The 12,735-nt window shown below is 39.6% G+C and overlaps 1 protein-coding gene across 1 annotated transcript; it reads left to right on the top strand.

Moving 5' to 3' along the window:
* The first annotated feature begins 759 nt into the window (after window positions 1-759).
* nrbp1 (nuclear receptor binding protein 1) lies at window positions 760-12,677 on the top strand. Its single transcript, XM_084737341.1, has 18 exons — window positions 760-1,343; window positions 1,636-1,897; window positions 3,561-3,683; window positions 4,801-4,902; window positions 4,998-5,087; window positions 5,188-5,228; window positions 5,495-5,589; window positions 6,163-6,246; window positions 6,330-6,388; window positions 7,124-7,222; window positions 7,324-7,456; window positions 7,747-7,837; window positions 8,237-8,287; window positions 8,577-8,712; window positions 8,923-8,976; window positions 9,098-9,161; window positions 10,192-10,247; window positions 10,352-12,677. The coding sequence occupies exons 2-18, from the start codon at window positions 1,667-1,669 to the stop codon at window positions 10,445-10,447; spliced, it is 1,605 nt and encodes a 534-aa protein (XP_084593467.1). The 5' UTR covers window positions 760-1,343; window positions 1,636-1,666; the 3' UTR covers window positions 10,448-12,677.
* The last annotated feature ends 58 nt before the right edge of the window (window positions 12,678-12,735 follow it).

Here is a 12,735-nt window from a genome sequence, read left to right as displayed (position 1 = left end):
TCTGTATCCCTATTGCATTGCTGAGGGAGGTGGTTATGCACTGTAAAGGATGCCAACTGCCATAAAACCTCATCACTGAGAAAAAAAATAAGTTGCTTCAGATGTTTGAGTGCCGTGAGGCTGCATACAAGTCGACTGTCATGATTTACTGATATCTTACTTACTCATATCTACCTTCTCTCTTACTTTGAAAACATATATTGTTTGGTTTCACTGAATGTGACCAGAGTCTCTGTTCACATTAACAATCAATTATTACTTATTAGTAACTATGTTCTTGCATATACCAATCAATACCAAATGCATTTTTCCCCATCAATCAAATGATATTCTCTGACATTACATAGACCAGTGGTTCCCAGACTTTTTTCCTTGGAGCCCCCCATTTGTATCTAAGAAAGGTTTTTAAGGGTTTTGCAGAGCTTGGTATTAGGTATCAACATCATCTGATCTTTGTGAATGTAAACTAATGCCAAGAGTGTGAATAAAAATAAACCCACATTTGTTTTTACATAGGAGGACAAAATTGGAATGTGATGAGAGAATTAACACATTGACATATTTTACTATTATTATTAATCACAGCAACCCTGTTGTACAGAAAATAAAATATAACTTCAAGATGGAATATGTTTTAATCCATATCAAACATTTCCTACTGTACAAACACAAAAATGAATGGATTTGAACGCCGCAGAAGGGGGATCCGACAAACAGAATCTGGCAACCACACTCGGCTGTGACGTGCTCGGGCTCGTAGTGCAGTGTGCATCTGGAAGTTGTCGCCATCATATCTGGCTAAATGTTAACCTAGCTCTCAAGTCAGTCAGCTGTTGTGTTCGAGGATATAAAGTTAATGACATCAGTCACCTCTCTTTGTCTCTTCTGACGAGTTTCTGTGAACTGTTGTGATGATATTAATCAGTAAACGCGTGTAGGACTGTTGCAATATTGTGTCGTTTCCTCTCATTAGCAGAGCTGGAGTCTTCTTGAGAAGCAGCAAGGGGCGGTGGGCTGCTAAAACTGTCGCTAGCTAGCAGCGAACCAGCTAGTTAGCTGGCTAGCGAGTAAAACATCGGGAGACATTTAACTGTGGAGTGAATAAAGTCGGGGCTGTGAACGTTAGTATACTGCCGGTGGTTTCAGCTGCTGTCTCCTGTTTGTGAAGTTGGTAACGTCCCCGGAGCCAAGGAGCTAGCTTAGCTAGCAGCGTCACAAAGCTAGCTGCTGTGAAACCAAGAAGATTTGGCTAACAAAGCTAACTAAATAAAGTGGGATTGGTCTGCGGCGGTTTGAGTCTGTTAAACTGGAGCTGGCATCGTCACATTTCCTGTCGTTAACACGTATGTCCAACCATATATGTTACTTTTGCTCATATTTGTGTTACGCTGTATTTAATGGCCTTTTCCTGTGAGCTAGAGTGCTAAATCTGCTAACTTCTTCTGCAAAGTCCCAACGATTATTCCTCTGTTGCAACTATGTTAGTCAGCTACAACTACAAGTGCATACCACTTTTGCCAAGCTAGTTTTAAAATGCATCGTTTTGTATTTCGCTTAAGTTAACAGTTAATAGTTTTTTGTTATGGTGGTCTGTGATGTTGATGTTGTCTTTGTGCATTTCTGTGCGTCTCACAGCAGGCTGTTGTTGGGCCTGACAACTAAGACGATGTCTGAGGGAGAGAACAAGCAGGCCCCTGACACTGCCCAGGACGGGAAGTCGGACCCCGTGGCAGCTGCATCCACAGGTCAAGGAGTGTCCTCTGTGTCTCCTCCTGTGTCCATGGTGACCCAGCCTCCAGCTACTGCTGCCACAGAGGATGAGGAAGAGGAGAGCGAGGATGAGTCAGAGATTTTGGAGGAAAGCCCGTGTGGACGCTGGCAGAAACGCAGAGAAGAGGTAAGGGTGTATGTCAGTGGATGAGTCAAGATTAGCTTTACCTAAGGTGAAGATCAGGGGGGTCAAATGCAAGGTCCACAAGTTAAAACTGGCAAGCCAAAGAGTCCAATCCAGCCTGCTGGATAACTTTGCAAAGGCTCAAAAAAATCCAGAGCAGCCTTTCATTTCAGACCAGAATGCAATTGTGTGAAAAAACAATTAATACTTATATTTAAAATAAAGCCTGACTGATGTGGGATTTTTAAGATCGACGTGGTGGTTTATGTAGGCTGTTATGTCTTCATATGTTTCATAGGCTATGTATGTAATGCTGTCTGAGAATGTGCAATATGTTCCTGTGGTAATAAAGCTTTGATTGAGTGGGATAAAACATTTTTTATGTTTCCTTTAATAATGATTCATTGATTAATTGATCATAAAGTTTATCAGTGATTAATTAAGGAAAGTGCTTACAATTTCCAACCCTAAAGTAGATCTTTTCTATGGAGATTGTGCACTGATATGACTATGCAAAGGTATCAGAAGACTGTTTTCTTAAACAAATAACTTGATTGAAGAATCTTCTATATTTTATATAACATGTTAAATGATCTAACATATACAAGTCAAGTAAAATTTTATTTGTATAGCCAAATTTCACAAATCATTCTTTGCCTGAGGAGACTGAACAGTGTGTGACATTGGCTGTCCTGTACACCCTGAAATGAGTGAGAAAAAACTCCCCCAAAAAACCCTTTTAACAGTTTGCAATAGTTTGATGACAGAGACTCTGTTACATATAATTAAAAGAAATGTGAAGAATGTGAATCAAGGAAGATGTTGGACAACTTCAGATGTCGCTTCTCCACCGTAGTATTAAATTATAATGCCAACCAGTTGTAGAAAGGAACACTGAGAAAATAAAGAAAAAAATAAAATAAAACAAATAGCTTAATAAACATCAGTACTGTTCAGTATCAGTCAACTACTGAATATCTTAATACTGCCTGTCAGTTAGGGGCAGGTTATAAAACAAGAAGAAAACTTCTCAGCATTTACTCCTTCTCCTTTCTTCCTCATAAATGTTCCCCTTTGTACTCAAATCTGTATCACTCCAAGTATTGTTGTTTACATAATATCCTCTGTAAAAAAGTTTTCATATCAGTTGATTTGTAACTTCACCTTCTTCATGAGTCTCCTCTTTATTTGGTGTGGTGACATCAGCATTAGTACACAGGAGTGGGAATGTCTAGAGAAATTAAAAGAATTTCCAGATGTTGACCAGTTGTTAAGATATAGAAGTGAAATACTATGTTGTTGTTTTCCAAATACATAAATGTGTTGTGCATTTGTAGATCCACTGTCGACAGTAAACTGGCTGAATGCAGAAAAATTGACACATTTTTGAAATTGCACTTAATTTTTTTAAGACATCTCAGGCTGATCATCATCTGTTTTGTAAATGGATGGTTCATTAATTGTGAACCCTTTCAGAATGTACTTTAATTTGGTTACACCAAAAAAGGGAAACATTTTGGGGGTGGTGTCATTATGCACTGGTTTTACTGGTCAGGCCTACTTGATATTGAACTGGTCTGTATGTGACATAAAATGAGTTTGACACCCCTGTCCTAAAGTGTAGATAACACCTCGCCTGATGCATTATTTTGTTTTCTGCCTGAAGGTGAATCAGCGCAACGTCCCCGGGATCGATAATGCCTATTTGGCCATGGACACAGAGGAAGGAGTTGAGGTGGTGTGGAATGAGGTCATGTTCTCAGAAAGGAAGAATTTCAAACTACAGGAGGTGGGTGCACTGCCAGGTCAATGCAGTTAGTTGTGTCTGAAGAAGTAAGATGCACCAGTGCTGGGCAGTATGACCTAAAATTAATATCACAGTATAATTTGAAGCACGGATATTAAGAGCAAAGTCACCAGGGAGCCTGCAACAGAAGTGAACCAAGTAAAGTTAACTAGAAGAAGAAAGCAATATTGTAATCTGCTCTGCCTGCAGTCTGTCATCCACTGCTGCTCTGTTTTACACAAACCTAGCGTGCTAGCTTGGCTGTGCAGCGATCTCAGCCATTTCTCCGTTTCAAAACAAAGCAGCATGGGCTCTCTCCTTGTCCAGATGATTAGCTGGCACAGGCTGATGACGATGCCTCCAGTAGCAAGATAAGAGCTCTACCGGTCAGCACAGTACAGGCAAAATCCTATCGGTGTTCTTTCTATACCATTTATACTCACCACCCCTATTGTGCACCACAGTATAAATGAAACTTGCATACTAATGATTATTATGATGATTATACATGTCAGGAATAAAATGCTTTCATAAAACATGATACTTAATTTTGTGTGTTAGGTTTCTTTCGTTACTGCGATCTCACTAACAATGTAGAAACCTACTGCTTTTCATTCGCCCCCTTTGTGTTTAAGCTTCTTAAGCAAGTGGTCAGACTTGTTGCTGCCAGCAGCACAGCCAAGTACACGCTGTTCTTGCAGAGACATTTTTCAGAAATTTGGAGTTTGAACTTGTTTGCTTATACCTTTTGGAATTTTAGGCATTCATCTTGATGGTTTTGCATCATTCCAGAGTGGTTTTATTTCCTCACTCTTATTCTGGTTGCAGATCCAGTTGAGGATCCAGTGTGTTGCTTACGTTTTTTCAAATAAAGATAGTAAAGTAGAGGTAATATGTCTGTGTTAAATAGCCACTGAGTATAAACCTAGTTTTGCTAATTGCTGATTCAAACACGTTTTAGATTAAATTCATCTTTGTTGGTGCAAACCAGCCTTACAGCACTAATTTTATAATAGTTTAATAACAGTATAATCATTTTTATGACAGTTTTCTGCTTCTACCAAAAAATCTGTGACATTATGTATCAATGATTGATCTTTTCCATTTTTTTTCCCCACAGGAGAAAGTCAAAGCAGTTTTTGATAATTTGATCCAGCTGGAGCATTTGAACATTGTGAAGTTCCACAAGTACTGGGCAGATGTCAAAGAGAACAGAGCGAGGGTAGGAGACCATGCTCGTTTGAATGCCCCTTTTAATCAAGTTCAGTGTAATGGTTTTTATGCTGATGTGTTTGCATTTATGTTTTTTGTCTGCAGGTCATTTTCATCACTGAGTACATGTCCTCAGGAAGTCTCAAACAGTTCTTGAAAAAGACAAAGAAGAACCACAAGACCATGAATGAAAAAGTGTGAAAGCTCTGCTGTAACTCAACAGATTTTGAAATGAAGTTACTTGATGTTGATTAATAAACATGTTTTACATGAACTTCTGTTTTCTGTCTGACAGGCCTGGAAGCGCTGGTGCACACAAATACTGTCCGCTCTCAGGTGAGTTTAACAAAAATGTTCGTATCTGTAAGCTGTTCAGTGTTAAAGAATAAATTGTGTTGTGGGTCAGTGGCATGATTCACAGTCCAAATACAAAAATACGTTCACTGTAACTGCAGGGATTCTTGCAGAGATCCATTCAATTTTAGAAACTGATTTGTCTCCAATGTGGATTTTTACATTTTAGAATTTACCAGCTACAGCTAAAAAGAAAATAGCATTTTTTTTTAAAATTGACCTCTTAAATTTCTTTGCTTCTCTCACAGCTACCTGCACTCCTGCGAACCTCCCATCATCCATGGCAACCTGACCTGTGACACCATCTTCATCCAGCACAACGGCCTCATCAAGATCGGCTCAGGTGGAGATCATTTAAAATGGAAGAGATGTTTCAGGAAGTGTAATCAGGACCGTATAAAATAAAACGGAGGTGTGAACTCGAGTCTTGGACTCTGGTCAGATTTGAGTCAGCAATTTATTGACTTCAGAGATGACAAAAAAACAAAAAAAAACTTAACCTATCGACGTGGACACCAATAACTCGTGTCTTAACTTGGACTTGAGCATTCTGATTTGAAAATATTTGATGCTTTTGTACAAGTTATTTAAAAAAACATATGTTAACTTTAATGCTATTCATTCTCAGTCAGTAATTATTGATATTGACTGAAATCAAACGTTTTATTGTGATACATTTTTCAGCTATATAGCCCAGCCCTATTTGGGTCTTGACGTGGGACTTGTCTCTCAAATCTTTGCACTTAAGTCTCAGGTCGAGAATGACTTGTGACCTGCAAAACAATGACTTGGTACCTCCTGTGTTGTAAAGCCAGCCAGTGTTGTGTTTCTCTTTAGCCTAATTTTTCTCAGTAGTTTATTAGTGAGTCTTGCATTAGTGTTGTTGTTATTATTAAGACTTTTCCTACCATTTCAGTTGCTCCAGACACGATCAATAACCATGTGAAAACCTGTCGGGAAGAGCAGAAGAGCCTTCACTTCTTTGCTCCAGAATATGGAGGTAAATCGTCTGGTTTGTCTTAGATGCCGTCACGGTGTGCTTTGGTGTTTCTGTGATATTGATCAGCTTATTTCTGCTTTCAGCTGTCGCCAACGTCACCACAGCCGTGGATATCTATTCCTTTGGAATGTGCGCCTTAGAGGTGAGAGGAGACCTCGTTCTGCTCCGGGCAGAGCGTACTCATTCATTCTTTTGTGTAATGAAAATATCCCTGATTGGTCATGCACTGATGGTCTATGTGTCAGTGCATTCTTAACAGGATATTGTGTTGTTGGTTTGCTTTTTGCGTCAGTCAGAAATAGAAGCGAGGATGATAGTTATCTGTTTTTTTCCAAGAAAGGAAATGTAGAAATGCAGGTTTTAAGACTCCATGTTGACACTGTCAGATCTGCAGTGATGACCAGTGTCTTCAAAATGTGTTGCGTAACTGGAGAGGAGCTGATATTTACATGAAGGGAAAGTAAATCACTATATGAGACTCTGAGTGGACAGTCCAGACTGATAGATTCAGGTGCTCCAAGTAAAATGGCGAGTTTAGTTTTTACTGTCAGTAATAAAGACACTGGTATACAGTGATGATCTCTCAGCTGCACAGGATAAAACAGGTTTTGTGTGTTTTCATGTTGTAGGAAGCTAAGAACTGTACTGCTGTGGACAGAGTCAGCAGCAAAATGTATTTTAGCCATCGAAGGTCCACCTAAAAATGTGTAGGAACCTTGTTTTAAGACTATGTAGACACTATCGGGTCTGCAGTGATGACTAGTGTCTTCAAAATGTGTTACGTAACAGGAGAATGGCTGCTGTTGACTTGATGTTTGTGTTTAACTTTATGGATCACTTCCTGTTAACACCCTTCTTTGTCCGATCACTTCCTCAGATGGCTGTGTTGGAAATCCAGAGCAATGGAGATTCGTCGTATGTGTCCCAAGAAGCCATAAACAGTGCCATTCAGTCCCTAGAGGACCCATTGCAACGGGTGAGACAGTGAGAGACAAGCATTGGAAGCCTGTGTAGTTGTTCAGAAGAAAAATCTGTAACCAAAGGTTTTTTTTTTTGTATTCCCTCACGCTTTTTCAGGAATTTATCCAGAAGTGTCTGGAGGTGGACCCCAGTAAGCGACCCACAGCTAAGGAGCTGTTGTTTCACCAGGCCTTGTTTGAGGTGCCCTTACTCAAGCTGCTGGCTGCGCACTGCATCGTCAGCCACCAGCGTGAGTGAAAACACACACGCACACAAAAGATTTTTATCAGTAATGAATACTGGAAAAGGCTGCTAAATGTTTGCAACACTTCACCTGAATCGATTAGCATAAGATCTTGTGAGTTTTCTTTATTATATAAAGCTCAGATTGGTCCTTTCATATATTTTCATATATTTGCTCTTAATAAAATAAATGTATGACATGAAACTCCAAAACCCACTGTGCACAGTCGCAAAAAAAAATAAAATGGATGCTCTGAATGCTCTCACCTGATTGCTGTCTTCTCCGTTTGCCTGTAGATATGATTCCAGAAAATGCTTTAGAAGAAATGACAAAGAACATGGACCCCAACTTGGTGATTGTTGAGACCAAGAATGGAGTTCAGATGAAGTAAGTCTGAGTATCACAAAACCACAAAACACTGACATGTAAAGGTTATTAGATTTTTTTTTTCTTAAAGCCAAGGGAAAGAAGGAAGGCAATCTGTGGTGGTATTCTTGTTGTTTTTATGCCTCCTCACTGGTGACAGCCCTGGAATTATACATTTCAATATAGTGATTAAAAATACACATAATACCTTTTATTAAACTCCTCCTTCACTACATATACAGACATGAATTTCAACTAGAACTTTTTGGGGGCATTACGGTTAAATATATACGTGAACTTACCTGTTCTAGGCGAGTGAAATGAAAAGTTGCTCTGCTCTGCTTTTTGACTGAGTTGTTGATGTAGTCTCACTCTGGTCCTGAAAATTCAGCACAACTAACAGTTTTTCTCTTGCTTCAGGCTTTCTCAATTTCCTGCTCTTGAGCTGGACAAGTTCCTGGAAGATGTACGGTAAGACAACAGTTACACCACAGCTGTATTGTTAGGTGGGAAAAGTAACGTGAATTGCTCACCTTCTACTGAAACGACTGATAGAGGCAATAATTGTTGTTTTATTGCAGCTGAATATGTGATAAGTCTCTAAAACATGAAGTAGGGCATCGTATGTATGTAATAAACATGCATTGTCAGCAAAGCCCTTGTTTTAAAAATATCCTCCAGTGTTCAGGGCTCAGCTGCATAGAATTAAATCATCTGCAGTGTTCCTGAAGTTGTGCTTGTTTTTCCCATGACATTCCAGGAATGGGATCTATCCTCTGACTGCGTTTGGGATCCCGTGTCCACAACAGCCTCAGCAGGAGGCAGTGAAGTCGCCCATAGTGCCCCCCTCAGTGAAAACCCCGACCCCTGAACCTGCAGAGCTCGAGACCAGGAAGGTAAGAACTGTGGGAGCAAACAGAAGCTACATCTCTGTCAAATCATGTAAACAAATCGTGATAAGGAAAGTACATTTTAGGTTCCTTCTGTGTGCATGAAAAAGGGTTGTTGTTAACCTGTAGAATAAAACAACTTTATCACTTCAGATCATAAGTCTGCATGTCAGAGTGTCGGATGTATATTGAGATTTTTTTTCTGGTACTCGACAGGTCCTGCAGATGCAGTGTAATATTGAACCTGTTGACGAGGGCACCAAGCATCATGTAAGTGTCGGTGCTCTCTGTCTGATGAGTGTTTAAGATAATGTTTCTGTTAAGTCGTACCTCATATGTGAAAGCGCTTTATGTGTTGCTAGATTTTTGAAATATTTAATTTTCCTTTCAGCTGACCCTGCTGTTGAAACTTGAGGATAAACTGAATAGGCACTTAAGCTGTGATTTGTTACCAAGTGAGTATCTTTATTTCTTGAAGTCAAGTCAAAGTTTATTTGTGCAGCCCAATATCACCAATCACAAGTTACCTTAGGAGGCTCTATAATCTGTACCGTGTGTGTACGACAACCTTTTGAAGATCCCTGAATGGTTGTTAAAAGACTTGGCATGTGCACACAGTGGTAGTGGTGAGGTGACATGAACACTACACACACTTTCACACTGTCATGATGTTTAAAAGTATCTCATAGAAAAACTTTTATTTCATTTTTAAATGTAAAATGTGAGTGTAAATTATAAATTAGTATACCAACCAGAATAAGGTTTGCATTTGAGCTGCAGTTTGCTGTGATCCATTTATTGATCAAAAAGCTATAAATAAACAAGAAACAGTAACTCAACAAATGAGTAAAAGAATAATGAAAACTTGTTACAACTACTAGATGAAAGTTGTTATGAAAGTTGTATTTATACACAAGTGCAGGGATCAACTAGCAGAACTTTAATGGTGAACCAAAGTGAGTCAGAGGAGTGATGTGAAGTTATTAAACTATATTTGTCGCTGTATGTTGAATGGAAAAAATGGCATACAGTGGAATTTGGACAGAATTAGTGACTGTATTTGGGAGAAATGCTTTTTTGTTTTTTTTTAATTGAAAGAATCACCTTAATGAGGGTTCTGGAAAATAAATTTTAGGACTTATGAGAGAAGTGGACAGAAGATGCTCTTCTTCCAAAAAAAAAAAAAAAAAAGATTAAATATGTATAAAAATATATGTTTGTGATTATCTCAGACAAAAACACCCCATGTTCTATATACTATACTATATCTGTAAAATGCTGAAGAGTAGAAGGAGAAGTAGAGTAAAGTGAAAGTAGAATTCGGGATTTTGTCCTGCTTTTGTTTAGATTGCTGTTTTTCAGCTGAGTTGTCTGTTTTTGTTTTATCTGTCAAAGCACTTTGTAAACTTGTGCTATATAAATGAAGCTAGTTGTAGCGGTATAAGAATGTTAACACCTCATGAGTGCCTTTGTATTTGTGTTCAGATGAGAGCGTGCAGGAGCTGGCTGTGGAGCTCGTTCAGCTGGGATTCATCAGTGAGGTGAGTGGACTTCATCATCGTGACCCTGCTGACCCGAACAGTTCAGCTCAAGGGTAAAACAGCCCCTTGCGATATGATCTAACCTCGCTGTGTCTCCATTTCAGAGCGATCAGCCGCGACTTGCATCCGTTCTTGAAGAGGCCTTCTCAAAGTTCTACAGCCGGAACGGTTCTCTCAATCCGGTGACTGTTTCCTCATAGCGGAGGACTCACTCGGCCTTCTCTCAGCCCTCCTCGTCCTCTACGACAGGACTAGCTTTTTGCTCCACCTCTGAGTTGCGGGGAAGCTTTGCGAGGACGGAGGAGGAAGCCTTGGTCTGGCTGCAGGTCCTGCAGCCTGTTCTTGTATCTTCTGGTGGGAAAAGCTGCCACTAAGTGGTCGTCGCTTTCTATCTTTTTTTTTTCTCCTCCCACCCAATACAGCCATCTGCTTCTCTTTTAAAAGAGGAAATCCTAGTCGCAACTTAAAGGAAAATGCAAATGTTTTCACTTTTTGGCTTATTTCTTTCAGTTCTGAATGGTAGAGGTGAGCCACATAAAACTGGATAACAGCAGTATTTTCCTTAAGTCAGTATTAAAACTGTATTTTAAACATTTTTACTTAAAACTGTTAAATAGTTGTCTGTATGAAAAAAAAATCTCTGTCCCGGCATACTGAAGTGTGTGTATTATGGTGTTGTAAGGTTAAGTCTGGTCCTTTTAAACTCTCTCTTGAGCAGCGAGTGAGGCATCTTCCTACCTTGTATCAGTTTTTCGAAGACTCTCGAATGCATCAAGCTTGAAACGCAACAGATGCAGCGTCACTTTTACTTCAAAATTCTGTAATTATACAACATAGTCATCAAACATGCAGCTGCAACACAATCTTAAGAGCTGCGGCTAAAATGTTAAAAATCAATCTATTTATTTGTGTATCTTCTCTCGAGTGTGTACTGTAATTCACTTCCAGCACTAAGGTCAGTGGTTGTTTGAATGTATGCTTTTAGTTGCTGTCTTTCTTTAAATCAAGCTGTTATTTTCTATGAAGACGGGGGTGTCGTCACTTAACTGTGGTCCAATTAAACTACTGTAGCTTCTGTTTTTAAAAGTAGCCCATTGCAGCACTTATAAATTAGAGCTGAATCAATTAAACGTTGTCTTTAAGTGGCTTCTTACACAGTAGAAGTTGGTTAGATCCACGTGAAGATAATCTGACAGGTGTTGTCAACAGGTTTGGTGAATGCATGTACGCTTCTCTGTGTCTAAATAGAAACTGATGCATGCAGCAAACTCGCTTCTGGAGTTGGATTAGTTCTCATTTTAAAGGGATAGTTTAGATTATTTGAAGTGGGGTTGTATGAGGCTCTTATTGATAGTCAGTGTTTTACCTACAGTAGGTGGCAGTCGGCACACCCCTAGTTTGAAGAAGCAGCGAGGAGGAGTACAGAAGAATAACAATAACCCTGGAAATGGCTTTTTCTGACAGGAGTCTGCTGTTAGACATGCAGAGTAACGCTCTCTCCAACCAAACTCCATTGGCAAAATCAGTAATTTTACCTCACAGTACACTGGAGGCAGTGGTCCACCCCTGCCTTGATATGTTAGTTTGTTTGTGTTAGTGTGTGACTTCTGTGTGTTAAAAGCTTAGTTAACGTTCACCAAAGACACACAATAACACAAACAAACCAACAGATCGAGGCAGCGGTAGCCCTGCAAGTGCTGTACTCTGCGAGGTAAAATGATTGTTTTTGTGTATGGAGTTTGGTTGGTGACCCTGCCTACAACAGTGCATAGCTTAGCTTCATACCCCTGAACTCCTGCTGCTTCTCCAAACTGGGGACGGTCTGACCGCCATCTGCTGTAGGTAATACACTGACTATTGATTACTACCTCATACAACCCCTCTTTAAATAATCTGAATTATCCCTTTAAATAATTTATCATGCAGAGAACATTTGTCAGCTGTAGGCGTGTCAATATTACAATTTTCGTGTCTGAATCATTTCTTCATGGCTGAAGTATTCCGCGTAACACCAGAGCTAAAAGTTGCCCTCCCACATGCGTAGATATTCAGTTATTGGCTCAGACCACCCTTCTCTGTTAACTGGGGATCTCTCTGCTAGTTTGCACTGCTGTACACTTTTATATCCTATTTGAGATGTCCTGTGGCCTCTGGCTCCTTCATGCTAACAGGAGGAACTTAGATGATTTGAAAATGGCATCATTAAAAAAAAAAAAAAAAAAAAAAATTGTCCGTGATGATCCAGTCTTGTCTACTCTATGCTGTGACTACCTTCTGACAGGGTCTGTAGATACTGCGAGATACAAGTGTGGGACTGCCTGGCATGCTTGTAACCATCTTGTACACTGTATGCTGGACACTGTGCTCTGTTTCTGCAACGCATTTACCCTCTTTTTTCACTTCCTGAAATAAAAATTTACACTATCAGCACTTCAGGTCTTTGTTTGGTGTTGTCTTGTGTTTATCCCAAGTTCATAATTGCAGCACG

Source organism: Lutjanus erythropterus, chromosome 15, assembly GCF_056507025.1.
Source record: "Lutjanus erythropterus isolate fLutEry1 chromosome 15, fLutEry1.hap2, whole genome shotgun sequence".
NCBI classification, from domain to species: Eukaryota; Metazoa; Chordata; class Actinopteri; order Lutjaniformes; family Lutjanidae; genus Lutjanus; species Lutjanus erythropterus.
The sequence above is the reverse complement of the archived record's forward strand: the minus strand, read 5'-3'. Positions and strand labels throughout refer to the sequence as shown.

Excerpts from the sequence above, each read along its gene's own strand:
- nrbp1 (XM_084737341.1), top strand. The coding sequence starts at position 1,667 with ATGTCTGAGGGAGAGAACAAGCAGGCCCCTGACACTGCCCAGGACGGG. Across the intron at positions 5,229-5,494 it reads CAAATACTGTCCGCTCTCAG|CTACCTGCACTCCTGCGAAC; the intron begins GTGAGTTTAACA and ends CTTCTCTCACAG. Across the intron at positions 7,838-8,236 it reads AAGAATGGAGTTCAGATGAA|GCTTTCTCAATTTCCTGCTC; the intron begins GTAAGTCTGAGT and ends CTCTTGCTTCAG.